General features: G+C 51.3%; 1 protein-coding gene across 1 annotated transcript; it reads right to left on the reverse strand.

Moving 5' to 3' along the window:
• Positions 1-1,239: 1,239 nt before the first annotated feature.
• On the reverse strand, positions 1,240-4,389 carry fignl2 (fidgetin like 2). Its single transcript, XM_056602023.1, has one exon. The coding sequence runs from the start codon at positions 4,384-4,386 to the stop codon at positions 2,362-2,364; it is 2,025 nt and encodes a 674-aa protein (XP_056457998.1). The 5' UTR covers positions 4,387-4,389; the 3' UTR covers positions 1,240-2,361.
• Positions 4,390-11,047: the final 6,658 nt, after the last annotated feature.

Below are 11,047 nucleotides of genomic sequence, written 5' to 3' on the forward strand. Positions count from 1 at the left end.
AGAGAGGGGAGAGAGAGAGAGAGAGAGAGAGAGAGAGAGAGAGAGAGAAGAGAGAGAGGAGGGAGAAGAGAGAGAGGAGAGAGAGAGAGAGAGAGGGAGAGAGGGAGAGAGAGAGGGAGAGAGAGAGGGAGAGAGAGAGGGAGAGAGAGAGAGAGAGAGGGAGAGAGATGGAGAGGGAGAGGGAGGAGAGAGAGGGAGAGGAGAGAGGGAGGAGAGAGAGAGAGAGAGAGAGGGAGAGAGAGAGGGAGAGAGAGGGGGGGGGGGGAGCGGGGGCAGAATGAAGGGAGAAGAATGATTAGAAATGAGAGAGCAAGGTAGAGAGAGAGTGGGACAGCGAGAGCGGAGGATATTGGACCATAGGAAATGCCACATCATTCTTTGAATACCTTCTAGGTACCATGGCAACAGCCAAAAAATCTCGGCCTCGGAAGCACAGGGTTGAATGACCGCCTGGTTCCAGCTTGTTAAAGAGGGATTGCCAAATGGAGGGAAAGTTAAGTTGTTCTTTGGATTGTCTACATCATCGGTTTGTCGGTAATATGCTCACAATAATAGGTATTGTTCTCTATATTGTATCAGCTGAAGCCACATGCTCGTGACATATTCACTTTTCTTTGTCTTTGTCCCTTTTAAGAGGTTTTGTGCTCAGTAGTTTGATGTAGTTGCTGTAGAGTGCACATGTATGATTGTGCCTATTATATTTATTTACAATACACTATGGTAAACTGCAGCCATAAAACTATTCAAACAGACATTAATGTGCAGGATATGTAAACACGTAACATGATAACAATATGCAGTTTGTCCAACAAAAAGGATGTGTTTTTTTGGGGATTCTACATAACATTTTTATGAAGACCACCACATCTCCTCCAACAAATCTACCATCAAAAGAAACAAGAAAAAAAGAACAAAGAAAAAAAAAGTATTTATATCTGTATATATAATAAAAACATGAATTTATGGCATCAAATATCCTTTGAAATACCTGAATTACATTCAATGTTACTCTTTGTAGCATTTTCAAGTTTCTCTTCAGAGGTAAAAGCCCAGCCGCAGTGGAGTATAACAAGACTGTCAGCCCCTCTCCCCCTTCCCCTCCCCCCTTTCCCCCTCACCCGCCTAACTCTCCCCCATCCCCCCCACCCCACCCCAAACCCCTTGCTCTGCATCACTCTCTTTTGCTAAGACCCTAAGATTACATACATTCTTAAATTCATATTTCTGAGGTAAAGAAATTCTTCCTGAGCATTTCAAACAAGACTACACACTAAAGAAAATAAAAAAGAATGAGTACGTGGTAAAGCAAAAATGTAAAACAAAACAAAACAAAAACACACACTGCAGGGCTGCAGAGGGTTAAAGCAAAGTAGGATGAAAGTAGGATTTCTCAGACTTAACTGCACTCAGCGAGGAATGTGAGGTAAACAAATACTTAAATGGAGAAAGTGAATTAAAAAAATAATACTGTATATTGTGTGTGCATTGTACTATTTTTTGTCATTAAATGTTTTCTATTTTTGTGTTTAAATGCATTGGTTAACTGCAAGGTGCCCCTAGAATAGCAGAGAGGGATGGTGCGCTAGTAATACTGTGTTCTGACCAGTCGCACCAGAGCTACCTCCACCATGACTAATACTGGAAAGGGAAGAATACGGTTGTGACAATTATTACAAAGTTTGGTGGAAAGCTATGGAGACAATGGATATGATTCATTGGGATTGGTGCATATCTAATTATTATAATAATATGATTATTTATCCTTATTATTATTAATATTATAATTATTATTGTTATTATCACTACTATTATTAGTGAATTTGGTCAGAATGTAATTTTGAAAATCCTAGGGGCTTTTTTGCTAAATGATGTATCCTAAATTAATTCAAATTTAAATGAGAGAGGGCTGGCAATCCAACTTCGATCCTGAGTGTAGCAGTGAAAAGGGGGATTTCCCAACACCCTGATTATCCATAATCTTGGACCCCGCACCCAGCATAAATACCTGCTGTGTCCTGGACCAAGGCTAATCAGGATCTCTAAGAGTATCCTTACATAACGCTTCCTCGTTGGCCAATCAGCTATTTTAACTACACGCCATTGTCCTACTCATCAAGGCCCTTTCTCTTATCTCTTTGGGAAAATAAAGTAGTGTGTTTATTTATAGCGGAAACTGAAGAGCACACAATGGCTTGTTTATGCCAGTAAAACATTGATCAGCTGTCCCGCATCTTTGAGGTCTTCCAACTCTTTTGGCTGCATAATAAGTACAAAACAACATCAAAACATTCCCAAGGCTCGTCGTCTCAGAGCCAAGATAGGGTCAAAATGGCAGTCCCAATACAGTGTTTGGCTGCATTTTCAGTGGCTATACACCTTGCTCCACTCTATACAAGTGTCCAGTTCTTTAGGGTTGGTGTGCGGGCGCACCTTGCAGAAGGCGTTCTCAAAGTCTTTGAAGGTGGGGGTCGAGGAGGCGGTGGGCAGGCCGTGCATGGCCCCCCCCGGCGAGCTGGACGCGGAGGAGAGCGCCTGCTGGCTGAGCTGCAGCAGCTCCCACACAGAGAAGCCCTCGGTGCGCTGGAGCACCGAACCGAGCTCCCTCTCGCTGAGGCTCCAGCCCTGGGGGACCAGTGCCTGCAGCAGCACCTGCCTGCGCATGCCCACGTCCGGCAGGCGCACGTGGTACCGCTTGGCGAAGCTCCGGTGGACCGACTCCTGCAGCAGGTCGGGCCGCCCCGTGGCGCAGACGATAATAACCTGCCCCGCCGCCCCCACCTGGGCCTTCTCCAGGGTGGACAGCAGGGTCTGCCGGAGGCCCTCCTCCTCCATGGCCTCCACCTGGCTCAGCAGTACCACCGAGGGCTGGCGCGCCGCCGCCACCTGCAGCAGAGCGCCCAGGATCTGCTCCGCCTCCGCCTTCCCCTTGGAGGCCAGCGTGGCTCCGCTCAGCCGGTAGAAGGACGCCCCCAGCTGCGAGGCCAGCGAGCGGGCCAGGGTGGTCTTCCCACCTCCGCGGGGGCCGAACAGCAGCACGGTGCAGGGCGGCCGCACCCCCGGGCTGGGCCTCAACACGGGCCAGAGCAGGTCCTCTTCCAGGGCGCTCTTGACGTGAGTGAGTCCCACCAGCTCCCCCCAGGCGAGGCCCGGGCTGCAGTCCAACAACTCCCCGTTGACCAGGTCCAGCAGCCGGGGGTCTGGGCTCTTCAGGGAGTCCCTCTTGTGGCTGTGGGAACGGTGCTGCTGCTGCTGCTGCTGCTGCTGCAGCTGGGAGAAGCCCTGTTCCCCCCCCACATTGTCCCCTGTAATCCCCGCCGGTGGGCTGTACTCCCCAGCCACCCCGTACTGAGGAGACACCAGGGGCTGGGGGGAGGGCTTTCTGGGCTTGAAGGTCTGAGGATCAGCGCTGCCCGCGCTAAAACCGTTCCCCCGGTCGCCTTTGTCGCTGGCGCTGTAAGGCGTGTCCTCCCCGGCCTTCATTTGGTCGTAGCCGTACTTCCTGTAGCGGGAAGTGTCCCCGTTTTCGTTCTCTTCGTGGCTCATGTCGAAGGCCTTCCTCTTGAGCGATCCCCCGGACTCTGCGCCGCCGAGGCTGGAGCTCTGGTAGCTGTAGCTGCCCCCCACCGCCGTGGGCCTGGAGGGCAGCGGGCTGGGAGCCGACAGGCCTGAGGGCAGGTAGGTGGCAGAGGGGTGGCTGTAGTTAGGGGCCAGGCCGGCCTGGTGGGGGTAGGCGCTAGGCGAGTAGTTGTACATGGGGGCGGTGGGGCTGTAGCTGGGCACCAGGGTGGGAGTGGTCTGGAGCGCGTGGAGGGAGGCCGGGGGAAGCGCTGCGCCGGGCTGGGGACAGTACCCCGAGGACAGGTAGGTGCCGTTGTAGCTCGGGGGGTAGTCGCCGGAATGAGAGCCACTGCAGGAGCTGCTGCCGCTGTAGCCCGAGTCCGAGAGGTTACTGTTGGCCCCGCTGCCGGACCCCGGAGGCCCGGCCGGCGGGGCCGCAGGCTTGGACCCCGGCATGCCGTCGTGGCCCCCCGGCGTCCCGAGGGGATAAGAGCCATCGGAGCCGTGCGTGAGCGGCCAGGGCTCCAGCTCAGTCTTGGGGCCGCTGAGGCCCCCGAAGGCGCCTGGCTCCGGGTAGCTGCCCGCGGCGGGCGGGCGGTCGTAGGGCGAGTCCAGCACGCCGGAGTACTTCTCGGCGTAGCGCTTTAGCAAGTTGGAGGCGGTGAGGGCGGAGATGTCATCATTGGCCCAGGCGTAGTTGTACGAGCCGCGGCCACGGCCTCCGTAGAGCTCCGACTTGTGGGCCGGGGAGGAGGTGGTGGAGGAGACGTCCAGGTGCTGCTCAGGCCACTGGCTGAGGGGCTGGGCATGCTCCGGGTTCCAGTGCATCTTCAACAGGCCTGCAGACACAAACCCATGGGGGAACCGAGGTGAGAGAGGTCTAATAGACTACATTTAGGTTGATGAGTGAGGTTTACATTGAAAGAGAGACGTTTATACAGGTTATTTATCGGCAGGTGGAGTTCAGGCATCTCGTTCAGGGATGCCTCCAGGTACACGGCGGACGTTGTTGTCTGAACCCATAACGTTTTGGGACAGGCGGTGAAACACCCTAACCACTCGACTCCCCTACCCCTGAATCAATGATATTAAAGGCCCAATCCCATTTCTACCCCTTACCCCTTCCCCTCACCCCTTCAAAACAAGGGGGAGGGGTAAGGGGAAGGGGTAAGGGGTAGAAATGGGATTGGGCCTAAGTATGTTTGGAAGATTCTGTTAAAACCAGATTCTCAGAGGAGCGGTCCTTTTTTTCATGGCTGTTGTCTTCGTCACCCCTCTAGTGTCTACATTGACTACATGGGACCCTGTGAGGGGGAACGGCCTAGCTCGTGTTTGGAGTGGATTCTGTTTTAGTGCTACCGTCATGCCTGGTAGCAGAAGGGGCTCGGATTTCTCAGGGAGAGTGAAGAGAGCTTGAGGTTTGAGTTTTTTCGGTTTACTGGCTTGTGTTGGAGCATTGATAAGACTTCACTATTCCCGCACCGCTTGCCGCTGCATCTCCCGGAGGACCTATTGTTATCTCTCCCTGTGCCTGCTTTTCCTGCTTACCTCCCTCCCTCCCTCCCTCCCTCCCTCCCACTCACCACCCGTCCGTCCACCAACCCACCCACCCACCCACCCACCCACCCACCCACTGCGCACCAGAGCACCGAAGGCTCAGCGGCCGGCTGGACAGAGAGGGAGGGTAGGAGAGGGGAGGGGTATGTATGTGTGTGTGTGTGTGTGTGTGTGTGTGTGTGTGTGTGTGTGTGTGTGTGTGTGTGTGTGTGTGTGTGTGTGTGTGTGTGTGTGTGTGTGTGTGTGTGTGTGTGTGTTTGTACATGTCTCTGCGCTCGCGCGCGCACGTGTGTGTGTGTGTGTGTGTGTGTGTGTGTGTGTGTGTGTGTGTGTGTGTGTGTGTGTGTGTGTGTGTGTGTGTGTGAGCGCGTGTGCGCGTGTGTGTGTGTATGTGTGTGTGTGTGTGTGTGTGTGTGTGTGTGTGTGTGTGTGTGTGTGTGTGTGTGTGTGTGCGTGTGTGTGTGTGTGTGTGGACAGTGGTGTGGAGAGAATGAGGAGAGAGAGCGGGGGGTTGGGTTTGGAATGGCAGCATAGTGTGCTATTCATCAGCACAGTCTCTCATGGAACATTGGGAAAGTGGAATGCCTGTTCCTCTTGCTGACTCCAGCATTGGCTGGCTTCTGATTGATCATTGCTGCTGCAATCCCAAGTCCTGGCGGTGTGAGGTAGTGTGGTGAACATGCAGGCCAGAGAGTGGAATAGATAAATGGGTTTAATTGGATGAATACATAACCGTTTCCCTTTTTGTGTGGGGGACAGAGAGGAGTGGGAAATGTTTGGTATAAAATACCAGCCATGCTATTATGACAGATCAACTCGCCACAACAACACAGGCTAATCGATTCAAACACAAATATACGTATCCTGGTTTATTCCAGAATCACTTTCAAATCAATAAAAAAATAGGCTACATATTAAATTGTGGATTTCCGAATGTGCAACATTTGTGATTTTGAACATTTCCCAATCACAAATTGATTTCTGCGTCCGTAAAACAAGCCTCTCTGCCGAGCATAACGGAGGCTATAACTATAGAAAGAACGATTTGGAAGAGACCAAGGCTGTGTTCAGCTCGAGCATTACCTTGACATTCCAAGCATAGCTTGGCAGTATTGAACTGTCATGATTTAGCCTGAGGTGAGACCAACCACAAGCAGCAATAGAGAGGTAGAAGAGAAGAGAGAGAAGTCGTCATTACTGGCCTCACTGCCTTCCACGTCCAGCGGACGCCTGATGATTCATTATTCATAGATCTGTCTGTGTGTGTGGAGCCAGGCTTCTTATTGCCATTTAAATCAAAGCTCAATATCCTCTGCCAGTTATTCTGCTTTCCCGCTCTCCCACCCACTCCCTAACTTTGGCCTCTTTCTCCTCTCCTGGTAAACCCCCCTGTGTGTGTGTGTGTGTTTTCAGATCACGCCTGTTATTTATTCAGTCCGATCAGTCCAGCAGAACAGATGGCCATTGGATTATCACGTCCTTCATATTCAAATCCACTGCCTTAAATTCCCAATGGCCAAACCATTGGGATCAAGTGGTTCCCTAAGCTTCAGCCAACCAGGATCACAGATCCACCACCACCACCACCACCACCACCACCACCACCACCACCACCACCACCACCAGGAATCCTGCCTTCTAACACACTCATTTTCATATATTTTTTCTTCTTTCCAACCATTTTTTTTAACGAACATGCTGAAGATATTTGGTTCTCCACACCCAGCTGACCACATCTTGTGGCTTGACTCGCAGGTCATTGTCCTGCCTGCAGAAACTGTATATGTCCTGCAGGCCCTTCCCATCTGCAGCCCCACCACTTTTTGAGCAGGCCCAATAATGGGGCCTGTGTGTGACAGAGATGGATGGGAGCCCAGGGGAGCTCATAAAATCTGCAGCCGGGGAGAGAGAGGGAGGGATGGAGGAATGGAAAGGAGCAAAGGGAACGATGGAGGGAGCGAAGGAAAGAGGGAGGGAGGGACAGAGGGAGGGGGAGGGGGGGCGGGGGGAGGGGAGAGAGTGGACAGCAGGCGCTCCTTCCCCTCTCCACGGCCCGCGCTGGACATTGAGACGGCTGAGGAGGGCTAACTGCTGTCCCCTCCATCAACGGAACCCGATGCTCCCACCATCACCATCCCCATCACCATCACCCCCCCCCCCCTCCTCCACCACCACCATCACCCCCCCCTCCTCCACCACCACCATCACCATCACCCCTACACCACCACCATCACCATCACCCCTACACCACCACCACCATCCTTCCCTCCACCAGCGTCACCACCGCCCCACACAGCCCCGCCTTCTTCGGAGGCTAGCCCAGCTGTCAAAAACCATAACAACACACTTTCTCGAATCAGAAGAAGAATTCTCCCATTATTCTCTCTGAATCTCCGCCGAGTGGCTTCATGTTTCACAGTTCCTCCGGTGAATCCTTTACCTTGAGGTGGAGGCACGACTGCTCAGACGTGATGGACTGTGCAGGGTCTGCGGTTTAGCCTAATCTTTGTCATAAAAATGCTCCGCAATAAAGCAAATTCTAATCTTTACCATTTCTAAACCAGGGCCGCTGTGGACATTCATTAACTGGAGGCACTGGATGTTAATTGTAAGATTATAAGTTGCAAAACAGGACGGTTGAAGATTAAGCAACACATTATGATTAAATGCTAAAATATATTAAGAATATAGACAATGCATTGCAATAATATTGGGACTTAATTGGTATTTGGTTTTCTAAATCCCACAGTTTAAGTCTCTTAGTGTTGCATATTTAACATCCATTTTGAATTAATTAATTAATTAAATCACACGAAGGAAGGCCTTTCTCCTGTCAATCTCAAAGGGAGCAGAATACGATTAGAATATTAACATGTTTGAATGATCTAAGGGCACGGCTCTCATCCAGAGACGTGGACGCACAGGGAACACTGGCTGCAGGGCGCTTGATAAGAAATCAGTTTGTGTGCACATAAGATTTCCCCATTTGTGTGTGTGTGTGCCCTCGGCCCCAGGAGAGACAGATGTTCCGCCACTGACCGCCCTTACTGTCTGTGCGGTCATTGTGCGGGACCACCGTCGGACAGACGTGCGCGGCTCGGACAATCCCGTTGCTAGTGAGACAAAGCCTGAAGGATCCTATTGTCGGAGGCCTGCCTAATTATGGAAATCTTATTAATCTATTCAGCCGCAGTCCACTGACAGCTTTTGTGTTCGCCGGGGATTTATAGAGGGACCTGTGTGAGCGGCATTCTATTGTGGAAGTGCGTGATGAAGACAGTGGCAGGGCCCTTGTCCACCAAAATGAGCTTTACTCTGGAGGGGCCACGCAGCCCAAGTGGGGCCTTAAGAGCCCGGGCGGTGGGTGTGATTTGGCCGTCAGTTGGGGGAAAAGTATTCGGCTTTGTTGAGATTCCTCCAGCTTTCCAGGTTCAGGCCGAGTGTGTCTGAGAGGACAGCGGCTCCGGGGCCCGGGATGGCTAGCTGCCCACTAGTCTCGTGCGATGGCTCTCTACCTCATGCTAACGCCAACTGAAACGTGATCTTGGCAGGAAGCCCAGAGCCAAAAGGGCTCCGGTGCGGTTTCACGGCTCCCCTGGGGTGTGTGTGTGTGTGTGTGTGTGTGTGTGTGTGTGTGCGTTTGTGTGTGTGTGTGTGTGTTTGTGTGTGTGTGTGTGTGTGTGTGTGTGTGTGTGTGTGTGTGTGTGTGTGTGTGTGTGTGTGTGTGTGTGTGTGTGTGTGTGTGTGTGTGTGTGTGTGTGTGTGTGTGTGTGTGTGTGTGTCTGTGTGTGTGTGTGTGTGTGTGTGTGTGTGTGTGTGTGTGTGTGTGTGTCTGTCTGTGTGTGTGTGTGTGTGTGTGTGTGTGTGTGTGTGTGTGTGTGTGTGTGTGTGTGTGTGTGTGTGTGTGTGTGTGTGTGTGTGTTAGTGCTTGTGTTTCCGGGGGGGGGGAGAGGATACCTCTTCCCTTCCCGCTACTTTTGTTTGTCTCGCTGCCCAGAGGAGCAGAAAGCGCACATGGAAACAACAAGCCTACAGGGAGGGCCCGCTATTAAAACTGTGGCAGTTGTAAGGAGGGCTGCTAGTAAACAAGAGCGATGTGGATCAATCCAATCAACGCTCTATTCAGTTCAGAGCACACCCTCCCCCTCCACTCACCCAGCACTGACACCCACCTCCTCCACCACCACCACCACCACCACCATCACCACCACCACCACCACCATCACCACCTCACCTTTCTCCATCTCTGACCGGAGACAACAGCCAATCACAACAGTTAGCCACTAAGAGCCTTGGGGATCTATGAATCTTTTGTGGCCGTTGGTACCTTATGAGATGTGTGTTACGAGAGAGCCGTCATAAAACGTCAGAGGGGCGGTTGATTGGCTGGCTGAATTACGGAGTAATCCCAAGGCGAGCTACGTAATTATAGTTATCCCAGGGGAAGGACCCTGGCAGTATTTGTACACAAATTTGGTGTCTACCATAGATGTAATTAACATAGAAAACGAAATGTTGGTACATTCTGTGCAAAGATATCTGTGCACAATCGGTATATTCAAAGCCACAGGGTAGATGACAAGAGAACAATTGCGAAACACGATTTGGAAATCTTGAGGTGTGTGTCTTGAGGTCAAATGTGACCGTGTGCAGTAAACAGCAGGTTTAGCAAACAGGTTTGGATGATTCTTGCTGAGAAGGGTAAGTGCGATTCTTTTTGAGACGTGCTGTCACCCAGCACTGCTTAATGCCGTGTGTCAGCACGTCCACAATTTAGAAAGCATTTTACAAATACTCAACCAAGCAAGAACAAATCAGGCCAAGCGTATTGTTCTCTCTCCAATGGAATTTGACAATTAGTTAAGTAATGGTAAAAATCGAAGTTGACACCTGCATGACGGCATCACCTCCGATAGCAGTGCTTTAGCAAAGCAAAATGTAATGATGTTGATGGACTCATGGTACTTTTTTCATAATTACACACAGTAATATAATAACACCTCCCGGAAGGTTTTACCTCTGGTGGCTAGTGATCCATAACCAAAAATGCATCCATCAACAAAGCAAAATGTGTCCGTTGAACATAAAAAGGGCTTGTCACTTTGAGTCCAGAAGCGGCCGAAACCGCTGTCGTGCCAGCTCCAGTCGTGATTTATGACATTAATATCAAGCAAGACGTTCTCCCGGGGCTACGGCTGTCAGGACCTCGCCCGATATACCTGGACCATCGTAAAAAACCACCAATCTGAGCGCTGGAGCTACATCTCACCACCTGACAGGAGGTTGTCTGAACACAGTTGGATGTGCAAGCCCTTTCTCTCAGCGTACACAAGATGTGTTCTGCAGACCTAGCCCTACCGGAGCAGTGCGCTTAAACTAAAGAAATGTTTGCTTAAGGGATTATGTGCGCTATGCCATTACACCCGGGGTATCTCACGCTGAGGGCTTTTAACCGTGTTGTCCCACATAAGCCCGGGCATCTGCTGGGTAGCTTCTGCTCCCGGGTGGGGTCCCAGCAGAAAGTTGTTAAATCAAGTGGGAGGTCATTCGCTGACACTTCCAAAAAACAATCCATTCGGGACAGGATAATGCCTCTCATTGGATGAGGAGGAGGAAGATATTTCATCTGCCTTGAATAATTTTGTGTCGCCGGGGATAATTATTATAAATGTATGCGTGAGTCACAGTGCGACCATCCATCAGTAAAACAGACAATAACTCTCACTGGCACTCAAGCTCTCTCTTTCTCTCTCTCCCTCTCTCTCTCTCTCTCTCTCTCTCTCTCTCTCTCTCTCTCTCTCTCTCTCCTGCTCATCTGCTCCTTCTTTCACGGCCCTAAAAGAAAGAGGTAATAACAGAGGAGACGCCAGCGGTAGCAGGGAGTTCTCACACCTGCTGTCCAGAGCTCCAGCCGACACGGAGGTCCTTCGGC

Source organism: Gadus chalcogrammus, chromosome 1, assembly GCF_026213295.1.
Source record: "Gadus chalcogrammus isolate NIFS_2021 chromosome 1, NIFS_Gcha_1.0, whole genome shotgun sequence".
NCBI lineage: Eukaryota > Metazoa > Chordata > Actinopteri > Gadiformes > Gadidae > Gadus > Gadus chalcogrammus.